The following is a 17,037-nucleotide window of genomic DNA, read 5'->3' as shown; positions in this document are numbered from 1 at the left end:
GTATGTCTCATTACATATCATGCACTCTTTTAGTCCACAATGAGATATTTTAGTTCACAATGAGTCCGTGTGGTGCCTGGAAACTCTTTTAATAACATCAACCAGAAGTGGCTGTATGTCAGAAATGCAAGGCTTGCATTTTTCACTACTCCGAGAAAAATGTACACTATTTAGAATGTTCATTTTACAAAATGTTCAAATTCTTTCTTATTTATGTTATGTTACAAAGTGTGTATGCTATGCCAAATTACCACCGCAGTAGTCTGTGAGAACCCAAGCTTGTCCTTTTGTTCAAATTGGTTAAGAGCATGAACATGTATTAGCTAAGCAGTGGCCAGACTTTTAATCCTTCCACAGTGCCAGGTATCACTGGATAGACTGGGCATGTCAACACCAAATACAAGAAAACAGGAGAATACAGCCCTTCTACTTACCATTCTACTTTACACTCCCCTATTCCCCTCAAACATCCACAAATTGCTTGATTCTAAAAAAGAATCTTCTAAAAATAATGATGTTACTCTTAATCAATTTAATATGCCAATAACACATCAACCCTGCTTTCTGATTTGGGTGGTAACGGCTGGGGGCCCAAGTTAAAGCCCCAAACGCAGCATGGGCCTTAACGATGGGCCCCAGTGCCTTTACCATCCGATCCGTTGCCGGATCGGGTGTTATTGCCATTAGCACCCTGGTTTTCCAATCCGGGAACCCAGGAGGCTGATAAAAATGTATGTTCTTTGAATGAATGGGACGCCTTCCAGCTTCCCATTCATTCAAAGAAAATATTGACTTGAGAGCAGTGCCCTTCTTCCATTTCCACGGTGGCCAGTGGTGCAGGACGGAGGCTGGAGCAGTGGCAGTGGTTGTCGCTGCCAAAAGAATAAGGCAAGTGGGGCAGGGAGGGGAGGGTAGGAAACGGTGACTGGAGGGGAGGAAGGGGGTTAAGATGGCTGGGCGGGGGAAACAGCCATGGGGCTGCTCGGAATGCAGGCCGAGATTCTGGGATTCAGCCAGCGATCGAGCTACCTGTTTCGTTGCCTCTCCCTCCCCAGGTGCTAATTTTACTTAATATATTGACCCCAGAAGCATAGACAAATGAGTTCACCATGAGGAGCCTTGAATTTTCAGTCTATCGCGAGAACACACATCTCAGCAGTAAGTGGTTCATTGGCAGCTAGCTAGGTCAGCACTGAACGTGCATACAAAGAAGTGCCTAACTTGTTCAGTCATCTAATTATTCCTTTGAATAAAAGGTCTATAGCGGTATGTGTATGTGTACATATTTAAGAACAGGGTGTCATTTTCAAACCAAAATAACTTTCAAAGTAAGCAGTATCAGCAATCAGAGGCAGTGCAATGGTAAGGTGCCTTTACATAATAGCAGTTGTATTATTTGGCGTATACTGACTTTGAAGGGGTAAGAATAGGAAAGTAAACCAGGGACAGAGACTCAAAGACATTGCAATTTGTTTTACATTTAGAGGCAGAGGCCAGTATTTACGGATTTACAAATTACAGAGAAGTAGTCTAAGGGCAGAATGTCTTGGTGGAATGGGCAGTTAGTCTGGCTAGGAGGGGGTTGGGGGGAACTTGGTGTGCTCCTTCCAGGGCCAGAAGCTGGAGTTTAAGCTTTGTTTTGAAGAGCTTCACAGCTGAATGGATGGTTTTGATGATGGATGGGGGTCAGGAGGTGGGAGCCATTCCACTGGAGTGGGGCAAGTAAGTAAAAAGAGCGAGAGCGGAGGAGGCTTAAGTTAGGCAGGGGACTGATACGTTGTGAAGAGTCAATGATCAGAGAGATCGAGAGGGAGTGTTCAGTGAGAGGCATTCAGTGAGCTAGCGGGGGCCAAGACCCTGGATGGGTTCATAGAGGAGTAGCAGGATTTTCAAGAAAGAGCAATCTTGCATGGAGCATGGTGGCAGTAGACAGAGGCAGAGGCAGGGGTGGATTTGGCTGGGTTCAAAATGGTATGTGTTGCAAAGGTGATGACTTTGTAGTGGCATTCAAAGGACTAATCATTTCTTGAAATGTGTGTCCATGGGACGAAGTGCTGTAAATATTAACTGCCACATAGGGTACATGAAGTCATACTAAAAATTATTATTGAAATGCATTTTCTTTGCTAACGAAGTCCCATGATTGATGTGGTATCCAGTGATTTTAACAAAATCATTTTCAGAGAGGTCTGTTATGACGAAACAATTATATCGTAAAAACAAAAATATTCATATATATGGGGGTGGAGTTAGAGGTTAAAATGGGTGCGGAGGGGGTTGGGGTTAAAATATAATGAAAAGGGGGAGTTAGGAGGACCCCCCAATAAAAGAATTAAAAATCGATGTTTTTTCGATATAAATGTTTCCTCAAAAAATGATTTTGGTAAAATCACATAGAACCGATTGATGTACAAGAGAAGTGGATGGTGACCAGCCCTAAAGGAACAGGGGCGCTGCTGGAAACCTTGGTGATACAGGTCATTTGTTCTTAGTGTTTAAAAGGTAAAGCAGCTCAGATAACATTAATTACCAGAATTCGGAGGATTGCAAATTAGAACAACCTGTCTCATCTACGTAGTAGGTAAATGAGCTACATCCCTGTGATTACCAGTTTGGGGAGTAGCTGATCCACTTTGAAACATACGGTTTGAAAGGCCACTGCTTTCAACTGCAAGGCCTGTTTATGCCTTGCAAGAGGATTCCCACAAGGCCAGCAAAGGGCGAACAATTAGGGGAAGACAGTCAGTGTATCTGGTAAACACTGCAGAGTCTACTGGACAATTAAGAGGACTGTAGGATACAGATGGGCAGACTAAAAACGAATACTATATTAGGCCTGGATATATAGATCAGCCTGGAAATACTATATTATAGTCATGAGTGAATTTCCTAAGAAGAAGTTTGTGACAACTTTCCTACGGAGATTCAAGGAAGCTCTATGGTGTCTGTACCCCATTTTGCCCTTCAATCACCCTAAAGTCCTCAGCCTCAAGCAACATTTGAGACAGCTGGGAAGATACACAGTCATTTCAAAGACACATAGGGATATTTGAGGTACTTTGTGAGTTCCAATAGCTAAGCAGTATAGCTCAATGTATTAGTATAGTCTCGAGAGGATAGCTCAATGGCAATGTGCTCACCTTGGAAGCAAGATGACACGAGCAACACAGGTTCGATCCCCTTGAGAATGCATGTTCTGGTCCCCTCTTAAATGCCCAAATTCAGTGGGCTGTCCTTGGACCACTTGTAGAAATCAGGAGCAATCTGCTGAAATTAGTGTTTGACATGGTAATGTTTTCTTTGATGGCTGCTAATAAATATCTCTACTGTGTGCATATGTTAATTTTGTAAATCACCAGATATCAGCCGTATGTGTGCTATGAAAGATACAGGAGCCTGGGCAAATTCAGTGAACCGCTGATCTGTCTACCCCACGTGTGGAGACAGATCAGAACTGGGGAAAAGAGCCAAACTGCAGCAACGCACATGATCATTTTCCCTATGAAGCGGGTTGTGAAAAGTCGAGAAAAATGCTGTATCTGCCCCTTTTCCTGCATTTTTCAGGCAGAGTTGAGGAGCGGCGGATTTACCATGTCCACCCCATTACCTCTCAGCAGAACAAATGCAGCAACCTTACAGCCAGCATGGCGTTTAACGCTGGCGGTAACGTAATCGTAATAGATTCATATGGGATCCGCTGAATAAAAGCAGACTTACTCCATAGGCATCCATTACCAATGCTTCCAGCAGTAGTTACTTGCCAATGGTTGTTTTACACTTTTCCACAACCGTAAAAGAAAATGAGGACTTAAGTCATTTTTGCCTATGTTTTCCTCTTCAATTTTTCAGTATGTGGGAGAAAATTAGAATATTGCAGGAGAGGAGAACATTAGCACTCAAGTAAAAATGGAGGTGGTCCCCTCAGTGCAATGTGCTGTGTCAAGCTGTGTCATCCAATGAATACGGGCTATCAGAATGAGGCAGTGAGTTGGAAAATAATGCCTGCTATTGTGCCAAAAACAAATGAATTTGTGGTTTGTGGTTTGCATCATACCATTATTCCCTTCCTTCATTTCACTCTTTGGTACAACATCTCAGTGGGAAAATGGACCTACTGCAGATATCTGTTTGCAACACATATGTCACAGATGTCCATACGGAGAGGGAAGACTTTTACCCTTTTGAAATCAAGGAAATGAGTACCACTGCGTTAGATATCAATAGAGCGAAGAAAAAAAAATCTAATTGTGGAGTGCACTATGTTGATATTGTATTCTTACTTCCCATTACACTTTATTCACACAAAATTGGCTGTCTATGACAGTTTAATTATCTATTTATTTGTGTATTTATGTATTTATATTTTGTGAAGTGCCAAGGTGCAGTGGAACTGCTTCAAACCTCGGTGGAGCGGGTACAGTACATGTATGAAATGACAGGTCTGACACACATTCAAGGAAGAGATGGGAGGGGAATATATTACAAATGATAAAGAGCACAGATGATTGTGTGAATTTACAAGGAATGTATAGCTAAGTGTAAGGATGAAGGTAAAATTGAACACAAGATGAAGAGGTGACCAAACAAGTGATTTCAGTAGGAGCATGGACCAAAATGTATTGTGCAGTGAGAGGTCACAGTTTAGCCACCATGTAATAGGTGGAGACACTCTGAGGGATTATAGCCAGATGGAGCGCATTTCAACATGTTGTTGTGGAAACAAGAAGACCCATCATGTGGGAATTACAATGAAAGGGATCGTTATTTACAAAGGATGCCGATACACTAGGGGAAATGTCTGTAGAATTGTAGGAGGTCAAGTGAATGATCGGAAGATGAGACATGAACCCAAACAGCGAAATGTTCCCCAGCTTCACGATACCTGTTTAGGGTCAGAACCTAAGAATTAATGTTGCACTGCCTTGCAGAGACTTGTAAGGTGCCCAAAGGCAGTAACATGTATGTATTGGATTGATACAGCGTGAACCTAGCTGTAAAGCAGTGCAGCACTGTACATAGTGAAAACAGAAAAATGGTTCAAAGTAAGAGTGCAGGGTAGCACTGCCGCAGCAGCAGGGCTGATATGGGTGAGGGAAGCCCGAGAGTGGGAGCCCAAAAGGGGGAGAATTAGGGAGTGGTCGGCAATTGGTGAGACACAGCTGCTTAGCTGGTGTAATGGCAGTTCATTGCTGATGGCAACATTGTCACTGCCAGTGAATAAATCACCACCATCACAAAAAGTTGGACGGCTTGAAATATTCAATGCATATAAAGTCAGTTTTGTGTTGGTCTTAAATATTGTCTACACCTTAGTACACCTTAGACCTTTCATTGCACATGTAAAATTCTGTGTGCAGCTAAATTGCAAACGATTTATACATATGTATGTGTGGATGGGCTTTGAATCACAATTCCTAGCTTTAAAATGTAAAATGGGACCACTGCAATGTGAAAACACAGACGTGCTGTGAATTTTAATTTCATCAAACATATGTATGTTCAATGTATTTATCCTTATATTTTTGTTTGGTTAAGCATCCAGCTGTCACCTTACAGTTGTATAGATATCATACCGTACAAGTTCTGAATCGTCTGTACATCCTGGTTTGAGAGCGGAGAGCCGTTTGTGCTGCGCGACTGGTAGGTCGGGTACATTAGCGATGAAGGGTTTGAAGAATGTGAGAGACCCAATGAGTGGCCAAATTCATGTGCGGCAACAAGATATAAGTTAAATCCTGCAGTGAGAAGGCAAGAAACAGTACATTAATTTACATGTGCACATGGTACAGTGGGCGTGGCAAATAGCTGGAATTTTATTACAAGCATTGACTCTGTTAACTTGTAGTAATATCTCACTTTATGTGGTAGAAGGACATTATTAACTTGAACAGCCATTTTCCCTTAGGTTTTTATGTTGATATCTCCAATTATCACCCAACTGACCCCCACCTACTCTTGTTCTTCCAACTGCATAGTGCTTTATTGTAATATTTGAATAAGTGGTTGGATTATATGCACTGTGGGAGAAGGAGATACATAATATTACACTTGAGGTCCCAGTGTTCACATTGGGTCTTATCAGGCTGAGGTTTCAAAAATAAAAAATAAAAACATTTTAAAAAAATATTACACTTTTGTGGATCCATGGGTCACCATGGTCTGGTTTTCAAATCTCTAAACCCATTCAAATCAAGGCACATTCATTACTTTTTATGTATTAGCGTGTTGTCTCACTATACATCATTTGACTTTTCATTGTACATTTCCTTGCTCTCCCCTCAGAACCGTTGGATTCCACCCTTGTTAAACGTCTTACATCAAATAAGTGCTCAATATACATCTAAGAATAAAAACAGCAGCATCAAGTGCCGACCACCTCCTATGCAATCGGCCAGTGATGCAACGTCCATGGCCCCACCTATACAGAAATGCATTAAAGAAACTTACAAGTAGCCTATCACTGCTTGTGGGAAAATAGTAGGATGTTGGGAGCAATAATAAGAACTTATAAGACACCCAAATGCACTATTGAATTCTTATACGTTTAAAGTAGGATTAATGTAAGATCATATAAGATTCTGAGAAGATCTTTATAAGAAAACGAATATGAACGTGTGTGTGGGTAGTCAAGAGAAGCTAAACGAAGTACGGTAGTTAGAAGGTATAGTTGCATCTAGGGAGATCACAGCTAGGGGTTTCATGCTTTTCATTACTTTTTCACTCCATGGCAGTGCTGATTTTTCAATCAGAAATCGGTTTCCCATTTAAAATCCTGAGTGATTGATTACTTTTGATTTTCGGTGTAATGTTGACATTTAAAATGTTGTAACTTGAATATATTACAAAGGGCATGGGGGTCTCAACTGGATCGCTAGAGTATAACCGCATGCCTCACCGTGCCTACTATGGAAGGGGCACCTTTCCAATCTCCCAGTTTGCCGCAATAACCATGTAGTTCCTGATTAGACATTTTCTTGATTTTACCGTAGTTACAACATACTGTATAACTGTATCCTGTGGCTGTAGCGAGTAGCCCTATCCATAGTTGGGCTATGAGGGGTATAAGACTTTATTTTTTTTATTTTTTCAATTTTTTTTATTTATTAGTATACAGTTTATTACAAACCTTTACTGAGCAAAAACAAGAAGGATATACACAATCTAAAAACAAGTATTCAATTAAAAGCAAGAGAAATTACATTTCTGAGAAAGAAAAACATTATATAAAAGACATTTAAACAAGGAAAAAAGGAAAGCTCTTTACAGTGTACACACGACATGGTGCGCTCTCAATGATTTGTGGTCTTCCAATCAGGTCCCATCATGTTCACTGATCACAGTACAGTTATGACCTCCCATGTTAACTGTGATTCAATGCCAAACTTAATCTTTCCCAAAATTATGGCTTATCTATCCGCCCTTGTGTGTCCATAAATCTTACAAATGCCTTTATTCTCATTTCTCTTGTGCCATCGCAGGTCAACAATATATATCTCATGGTTTGCGGGAGGGTTTTACTGCACATGGGACGCAGATTGTCCTTGTATTGTTCCTTATATCTAATAAAGAGAATCTCCCTTGTCAGCAATAGGTTCAGGTGGAATCTGAGAAAATCTGATCTATATCTGGGATTAGGGAAACAAATTAGATATCTTGCCCGGAAAGCCATTGGGTGTTCAAGAGGCGATAGTGACTGGTGAGGCTTGGTACTCCTCATTTCTGCTATTGTTTGATTCCAGTCCAATTTTCTCAGATGACCTTTTACATACATTTGGTTATCCGACAGATCTTTCAAAATAAAATCACAGTTAGAAAGTATTACTAACACTTGCTTCTCAGTTCCCTTAGAAATTGATTTGTATTAACCTTCAACATTGTTTTTATATCCACATATAGTGTGTTGTGTTTAGGGACAATTATCTGCCGGTACAGAGATAATACCCTCCATTCGGTGTGATACCTCAGGAATTGGAGGCCTAGTTCATATGTAGGACTTGCTAAGGGAAGGCATTGGGGTAGAGTTAGCACTTTTTTCCAGTTTCCTTTGAGCTCCCCAAATAATTAGTTTTATAGCTGGATATAGTTCCACACCATAAGTTAGTACAGGTATTACCTTTCCAGTATACAATTTGATCAGGTGTTCCAGCGTGAATTTGCAATAAGCCTGATTGATTTATTTCATCTGGCAACCAAGTTGTACTATCGTGCCCTCTAAAGTTGTCCTTACTTGATGTAAGGATGGAAAAGATCTAAAATTGGTGCCTAAATATGTGACTTCCTTTATTGCAGGAATGTTGAGACCGGATAATGACCATTTGTCTGGGGCCTCTTTAGTCTGAGGTCATTTAAATGTGAAGATTCTGGATTTTGAAAGGTTGATCTTTAGATCATTTTACTGAGCATAATTCTCTAAAGCTTTCAATAGGTCCTGGAGTCCAACAGGAGTGTGATCTAACAAGACAGGATTGTCCATGTAGGTGATCCAGTTAAATGTTTCTGTGCCGATTCTTAAACTAACTAAACCACGTTGCCTTAAGTGATTCACCAAATCGGCCATGCAGAGATTGAAGAGGCAGGGGGCCACAATGCAGCCCTGTCTGATCCCTCTACCCATGGAGATAGGTGCTGACAGTTCCCCCTTCATGTTCAACCTTACTCTTAGGTGGGATTGATTGTGAAGCTCAACTATGATACTCAATAATTACGGCGGGAGGCCCCACTTTCATAAGGGCCTATCAAAGAGCAAATAAGGGTAACATGGATTTTGTGGAATTTGTGTACACTTTGCTCATACACAGATTTCTAGCCTCCTAGATTGGTGCAGATGAGTGTTCCAAGATAACCATTTTACATAATAGGCTGTTAATTTTTTTTTACTGAGAAGCTCACCAGTTTCATTTTTAGCCAGGAAAACATTGTTAATATTCATCCACTCCTCCACTCTTTCTAGTCAACATGCCACCTATATGGTGATTTAAGTCTTTTCCCAATGGTAGCATGATTTTGGAATTGTGCAACAAGGGTTGGGAGGTAATTCAGAAGCTTTGTGTGAGAGAACTTGAAGTCTCATGAGGGCATTAAAGAACTGTTCCATATGGGACTTCACATGAAGATGTACATGGATCTGAAAAAAGTGCCCAAACTTCAAGTGGTGAGTTAGGAAATATTCTAGCAGCTCAATTAGCAATAGTCCCGAGGGGTTGTTCATTTTCAATGACTTCTGCAATCTAATATCTGTTTGGTGGTTATGGACTAAGATTTTAGACTTGATGTATTTTTAGTGTTAGAAGACCTTAAACTGCTCATTTGGCTCCATTAAAAGCAGTCGACTACGCTGCAACATGTCTTATTATGGGTTCACAGACATTTGAATGAATCAACCCATCCTGCATGAATTATATTGGCTTCCTCTCCAAGCCAGAATACTGTTCAAGACGGCATGTGTCATCTACAAAGCACTCACGAGTAGCACACCAACGTATCTGGCGGCTAAGATCCATATATCTGGTGGCACACGTTCCTTGTGTAGCAAATTGACCAACCGGCTCGAAACTTACCCGCAGAGAAGATATGCAAACAATCAGCTGACCAAGGACTAATCCCAATGGATGTACCGACTGAAACACAGCGCACAGTAGTTTTAAAATATGCCAGCCCAAACGCCAGCTTCCCACTCCCTCTAGTTGTACCCTCGAGCTTGGTCTGCGCTGTAAACAATAAAATAAAAATAACATAAATCTATTGTAGGATTTCTTCTTCAACAGAGAGGGTTGAAAACTAGTGATAGTTGCATAAGTTAGTTAGATGTGCATTAGGTTGCATTGATAGTGTAGAACACATTGAATATGTAGCTGATTGGCTACTATAGAGCTGCTTAATGATGTTTTCCTTGGTAAGTTAACTAGACATGGGACACTTTGTGATATAACCACCATGCAGCCTGTAGCATATTGTGTAAGCTCCTCTTCTGTAATGGGGGGGGGGTCAGAAAGAGGCAATGGTAAATCAGACTCTGGAGTGAAGGCAACACGCGATTTCTGTATTGCTTAGGTTTTGTTTAATCATATAAATATTTGCATGGAAAAAGGTTGATAGTTCACCAGCCAACAATTGAGATGGGTTGATGACGTTTCTTGTTTGGACATTGTTGACCATTTCGTGGCAGGTCTTGAGCAATATTGATCAGATCTGGTTGGATGCTTCTTTATGGTGAATTTATTTTGAAAGACGCTAGAGTAGTTCATGCATATTTCTTGTGTTGTACCAAGCTAGCTACATGTCATGCTCTTTCTAAACTCCTAACTATATTTCTAAATTCAGTAGTATTTTTGATCATGATTTGGTGCTTTTAAGCATGCTTTTATGTTTCTATGACATATATTGATGTAAGTGTGTCACGGGGTTGCTCTATTTTAGATAGCAATCTTTGTAGAAGGGATTATGGAGCCCAGCCTTATGGTATTTGGTGTTGTTAAAACGCAAGCAGTGGTCTCATGAAATATTTGTAATAGTGATAATCAGGTAGTAGATAGTCCACAGTGGTTGATCTGTGCTGGCTTCACTGGTTGCAATTCCTTCTATAAAGAATATGTACATTGGTCAAGATGTTCTGTAATTTGTACGCTAATTGTTTGCTTGTGTCCATAATCCAATGATTTACTTTGGCTATAAAACTAATCTGTTTGAATGGGATACTAGAGGCATCATTGAATTGCTGAACTCTTCTGGAAAGATGGTACTGTACCTTGGCAAACAGTGGGCTACTAGAATTGTCAATGACATTTTAAGGTCAACGCTGAAATCATTGGTCAATTTTTAAAGGATGCATACGTATTTTTGTTATCGTTCTTGAATCAAGGTTCCCTAGTAAGTGCTACTCTTCCATTTGAGATCATGTTTTTCTTTTCTGTACAATTTAATTATTTGACAATGGAAATAGTCAGTGTATGTGGAGTTGTTTGACAACAATAGATATTTTATTCCTTGGAAGATAAGTTTCAACTCTATTAGGTTGTGAATTTTGGTGCATTTCTGCTAGTGGTCCAAGAGTTGGTAAAGCCTCTATTTGTATCTCTATATACGTTTGGAAGACATTCATTTTAATGGAACATCGTGATAGGTGAGATGTTGTTGCTTGTTCTAAGTTCAGACCAAGTGTCCATAAATTGGTTCATGTCACTAGCTAGAGTCAGGTTTTTGTTATAAAATCCTTTAAACATTTATTTAGATTTCATTCTTTGAAGTTTTGATGAAATGCCGGCATTGTCCCCATCTAAATGGCCTTCCCTCTGTAACTTAATGAACCTTTTATCTCTGTGCTCTGTGCTCTGGTTCCTCAGATCCCAAAATGCTACCTATCTCATCAACAAGCAAAATTATGCTCTTGATACTAAACAAATACTCCCCTTTGCTCAACTCCCAGGACATTGAGAATGGTATGTTTAGAGTGATTAAGGTGTAGGCATCACAACCAAGAAACATTTAAAACATAGTGGCCACTTAGAAAAATACTTTAATCATATATTAATTATCTGAATCCAAGAAATCACATTAGAACCCATTGAGGGTCAATGAGCCTATAACAAGCAAGCTCATTGGCTATCACCGGGCCATTACCAGCCTGACAAAGCCTTTGTCATGCTGTCACGTCTGCGTCCTGGCTGAAACGGTTGCAGCGCCGTCTCTCATTCGAAGAATAATTGCTATTAGTACCCCGGAATGATGTGGTGTCGTACTAATAGCAATAGAACCCTCTGAGGGGGGGCTTTTCTGGTCAGGTAATGCCCCCAGGGCTACGTTAAAGCCTTAACTTTGCTCGGCTTCTAACTATCGCCCTGGGGCTATTACCCTACCATTGATGGCCCCCTCCTCGCGTTCTATTGCTTCATTAATTAATTGTGTGCATGGCCACATATGCTAAGTATATAGGGTAAATAATGCCTTTTTGACTGTGGCACTCCTTTCTGAGAAAGAATTGTTATAGTTAAGCATAACATGCAATACAGACTCTGTCAATTGGTAGACAATATCTGAAATGCGATGCTGAAGCAACTCATGAGAAGCCATACCGTTGTGCTCAGTTGACCAATTTTCATCTTCATCAAAGTGTGTATCACCTCCAATACCATCTCCGGGTCCAAACGCATGGGCCAATGTACCACCTGCTCCATCAAAGGCAAACGAATCCCCATGACCTGCAAGGATCAATCAGGGGTAACTGATGATTTTGCACATCTATAACATGAGTATTGGCAGGCAATTCATTATAAAATTCTACTGAAAGTTACCTCTTCTTGCAAAGTTGACAATGATATCGGCATTTCCAGCACTCGTGGGTACAAAGCTCAGAGGGCTGGCATCACTCCAGACTTTAAGCGCTGATGAAATGATTGAATTGACTGCTGAGTAAGGTAGACTTGACGTGTAGGACGAAATACTACATAAGAAGCAATAGACATGCCATATTATTTATTTTTGCTCCATGTGAATGAAAGAAGGAGGCACTGATTAATATTTTAAAATGTTTCAAAGGTTTGGTAACAAGTAACAAAATTAAGTTGTCATTTAAAATGTGGTTAGGCTCAATATTGTCACTGAATGCAGATGTAAACCTTGTGCAAAATTACCAGCATAACATATTAATTGAAAAATATGAGGTACAATCTGTAAGTGCTCGTCAGGATGTCTTTTACAACACAAATCCTCTGCCCAAAAACCTGCTCATCCCTTATTTCTGACCCTACAACTCGAAAGAAAACGGATACGCTGAGGGAAACGTATACTTGGGCCTTTCCCCTACTAACTGAATGGTGTTTGTCTTCAGATCCTTCCCCCACCATTGTATGACTTGCTTAATAGGGCTTCCCCCTCTGGTACACAGTCTAGGTCTTCATGATCAATCTCTCTTTAGATTTAAACTCAGTCTCTTACATGGGTTCGTCTGGGCTGGACCCCTTCTTCCAGTTACTCTTATAGGTCATTCTATTACCCCCTCTTTGGGGGTTTCACTTAGCTCTCCTTTGGCTTTCATATTTCATACACCACCTTGGGGTTTTGTTTCTCTCAGCTCTCCTTGGGCTTTCAGCTTTCTCACCCTGTCCTTGAGTTTGTTTTCTCTCGGCACACCGTGGGCCTTCTGTGCTCTTGCTCCGCTCTGTTTTTTTTTTTCATTCAGCACCCACTTGGGCTTTCAGGTTGTCTACCCCACAGTGAGGTTTGATTTCTCCCAGCCTGGCTTGGGCTTTCAGCCTTCTTACTCCACTCTGGGGTTCGGTTTAGTTTGGTGTCCCCTCTCCCTAGGTCCTGAAGCCATCACTTACCTCGTCTGTATGGGTGGTGCTCTGGAGTCGTGGGAGTTCAGCGACTGTGGCAGCACTTCTTCGGTTCCCTTCTGGCATTGTGGCCTGGGCTGAATTCACCCCGTTCCTCAGACTCCTATCACAGTCTTGAATTGGTGTCTCCATATGCCGGTAGCAGTTGGTACTGGCTCTTGTTCCAGCAGGGCTCTGAGTGCTCCACTGGCTCTGCCACAATTCCCCTCTCCAAACCTGGCGCATGCTCACACGCTCAATGCCACAGCTCCCAGGAGGAGGAACTCTCTCCTCTCGTGCTCCATGGGCTCCCCTTCTCTCCTTCTGCAATACAGATTGGTCCTTTACCTCTCTCTGAACGGGGGTGGGTCAGGCTGGCACTTCCTGCATCCAGGTGAATGCTGTGCACGTTGAGGGTCAGAAACCACACCAACCATCCTCACAGGAAGTGTTAAATCATAGCACAAATTAAGACCTCTATAGCCAACAAAAATATTGGGATCTTGAGAACAGGGAGGGTTACTCATATCTCTTTTAGGAGATCTGCTGTGCTCAAAGGGAGGGACACCCCCGTGGGATCCTGCTTGCTTTGTCCCCTAGGGGGCAATAATCTTAGCATATTCATTTTACTAGTCCCAAAGCGGAGAGGGGAACACTTACTTGGATTCATCACACATTATGTTGCTGTACAGATGCCATATATACATGGATGGATATCATTTGGATGATCTTTTTGAATGTCGCCTTTTAGTTGTAAAAGCACACCGTAGCATACCTGGTTGATATTTGGACAGGTATGCTAGGGTGGCATCAGGTCCTCTATCATTCACTCCTTCCCCTAGTGTAATCCCTGTTCAATGGCTGTATAGATTCTCTATAAAAAAGAAATATATTTGATTGCTGTACCAGGAAATTGTAGACTTTCATCTGAGCAGCAAGCATAGAAATAAACAAATCCTTTTCACACTTATCTCGGTTCATGGTTTTGTGTTTCTTGGGACCCACTTTGAAGTCTCTGGGAGTTGCCCCAAGGGCTTTTGTGTGCTACAGTAACAAAGCCAAAAGAAAAAGAGACTCTGGTGCTCTGTTTATTTATCCTTTCATCTGTGGATCTTCTGAGAGGGGTAAGCGATAACCAAAAGGCACACTAGATGCTGTGGTGCACTGCCCGAGGAGACCAATTTGATAGAAGCGGTGAAGGAACACAATGTGTTGTGTGATCGTGATGCCAATGCAGGATAGTTCTAAAGATGCCATGTGAACTGGAATGAGCCCAGTATCAGGAAGAAGATCAGGAAGAAGATCACGGCTGCCCTTAAAATGTGCATAGCTTAGACCTAAGGGATGATTTAGGCTCTAACAGAACAAAGAAGAGCATGCAAATCCCAATTGCCTTAGGTTCTCACATTCTCACATTGCATACATGTGCGAACCACTCTTTACAATTGTAAGGAGTTGGTTCAGGCCATCCTCTGACTCTAACGTTTACCAGAATCATTGTTCAAATATATGTTCGAGTAAAATAGTGTTGTTGTATTTTCCATCCAGCTAGATACTGCAAGCATCAAAACTATGGTGGCACTGCAACCATAACAGGAGGCATTGGAATGGATCACTGCAGAATCATTCCTTTATTGATCTATATGTTTCCCACTCGCCATCAAATAGCATACAAAGAATTGACTTGATTATTGTCTACACCCATGATGTATCATGCTGCATTTGGTCTTGGTCTTAAGTCAACTCACAACCTTTTTTCTGATCGAAAAGGATACTAAATACCTATATCAACACTCTTGAAATACAAATCTGGTAAAAAGGGGAGAAATGGTTGGAAAAAAAGAAGGCTGCTGTTTCTGAGTTGGCTGAGTTGTGCCATGAGCAACATCAAATAGCCCATAAGGAAGGTGTGTCTCATGATTCTGCAACCAGGTCGTTGAGGATGCCACATACACTGCAGCACCTCGGGAAGCATGTGCTGCAGCCAGGCTAACTGCACTGAGCTGTAGCACAACCCCTACGAGTGGTGCCATAGGTGGGTTCTGGACTATCACAAAGAGAAGCGCTGGAAACACCACATCAGACAACTTCAGGGGCTCCAATGGATGGACATGGTGGCACCATGGGGGTTAGACCACTCTGGCAGAATCAGATAAATGCCTTCTTGTGAGTGTTGCAATATGTCCTTTTGTATATATTTCTTTATTTTTGTGGGAGTTCAAGTACCGTTGATTTTACAGCGCACGTTCAGGTCAGATGCTGATGTTTGATGGTAACAGTTCACAGATGGTGTACATATGGTGCAATGGAGCACTGTGCAACAAGGGATACAGTGAGTCAGTATAGTGATGCAGAGACCGATTTGAGGATAGATATCTAGGGGTACACCTTGTGAAATTCTTGTTGTTCGAGTTCTCCATGCTGTGAATACGCCTTCAAGCATTCACAAGGATTAATAAATGTGCTGAACAACAGGCTCCTGGATGCAGAGTGGTATCATGTCCAGGAACAGCCATCACAAAACACTAGAATATCAGACCAAATGATTGACCAATGGCCTGTTTGTGTCCTCATCATGCACGCATAATGTGAATTATTATATAGCGTATGTGCCATGCATGCATATTGATTAAAAACACACCTTGTAGCCAGGTCTATCCTGATGCCCACTGCCACATCCCTCGGTCCATCTACTGCAGGATGAGGGTGCAGATCATGACACAACTTCGTTTGAAAGACACACCTGAGCTCAAGGCTATGTAGCACACTACAAGCAGAAATAACAGTAATGTACAAATTGCTAGGGGGTCTTGCTAAAACACTCCCCAAAATAACAAAGCCTTCTAAACCGGGATGTACGGATTCCAAACGTACTCTCTTTGGGATTGTGGGTGCAGATGTGTGGTCCATCATAACATCACCATACTCAGCCCCCTTGGTGCTGAAAGGCGTGCATAGGTACCTTTTCAAGGGCTACTCACAGTCACCTGTTAATTTGAGAAGCTTAATGTCAAGTTTATCACATTCTGCACAGGAGGGATATTTGTTAGCGGAAAATTGACCCCACTGTCCAAGCAACGACCTGTCTCCTTATTGTCCTACCTCAAATTGGCATGCAACTGCTGAGTACCAGCAGATGCTGATGTCCAGTAGGGATCTCAAGTAGTTGGCACTGACATTCTGGCATGGCACACCATTTGGGCATTCTGTGGAAAGATGGGTTCCCGAGAGCCATATGGATGCAAACAATAGCACCCTGCATCCTGGTAGCCCAGCTATTTCATATAATGCCCAGACAATTCTAACCCTTCGACCTGCATGACAGGGCAGGGGCATGTGCCTTCTGACAGAAGCCTTGATTCTTTTGTAGACATTATATAGAGTTTGTGGTTGCGCAGACTGCAATAGCACTGCTATGGTGCCACTAGCCTTCTAGGACTAACCATTTGGACAAAAAGGCAAGGCTGCTACCAGATTCACTAGTGGTGGCATGATATGTCCACACGGGATAGGTGCAGTGAGGCCGCTGGCCACTGCTACCAGATTCACTAGTGGTGGCATGATATGTCCACACGGGATAGGTGCAGAGAGCCCGCTGGCCACTGCTACCAGATTCACTATTGGTGGCATGATATGTCCACATGGGATAGGTGCAGTGAGGCCGCTGGACACTGCTACCAGATTCACTATTGGTGGCATGATATGTCCACACGGGATAGGTGCAGTG

The 17,037-nt window shown here is 41.8% G+C and overlaps 1 protein-coding gene across 2 annotated transcripts in view; it reads right to left on the bottom strand.

Annotated features, from left to right (window-relative positions):
* Positions 1–17,037, bottom strand: part of LOC138528550 (matrix metalloproteinase-20-like) — a 123,669-nt gene that overhangs the window by 70,066 nt on the left and 36,566 nt on the right. For both annotated transcript variants that reach the window (XM_069640312.1, XM_069640313.1), the window contains 3 exons: positions 12,288–12,436; positions 12,069–12,194; positions 5,574–5,735 (listed from right to left, as the gene is read on the bottom strand). In XM_069640312.1, the coding sequence (XP_069496413.1) occupies positions 5,574–5,735; positions 12,069–12,194; positions 12,288–12,436 (437 nt within the window). The remainder of the gene's footprint in view (positions 1–5,573; positions 5,736–12,068; positions 12,195–12,287; positions 12,437–17,037) is intronic.

The sequence above is a fragment of the Ambystoma mexicanum genome, chromosome 7q (assembly GCF_040938575.1).
Source record: "Ambystoma mexicanum isolate Mex_15411 chromosome 7q, UKY_AmexF1_1, whole genome shotgun sequence".
NCBI classification, from domain to species: domain Eukaryota; kingdom Metazoa; phylum Chordata; class Amphibia; order Caudata; family Ambystomatidae; genus Ambystoma; species Ambystoma mexicanum.
The sequence above is the reverse complement of the archived record's forward strand: the minus strand, read 5'-3'. Positions and strand labels throughout refer to the sequence as shown.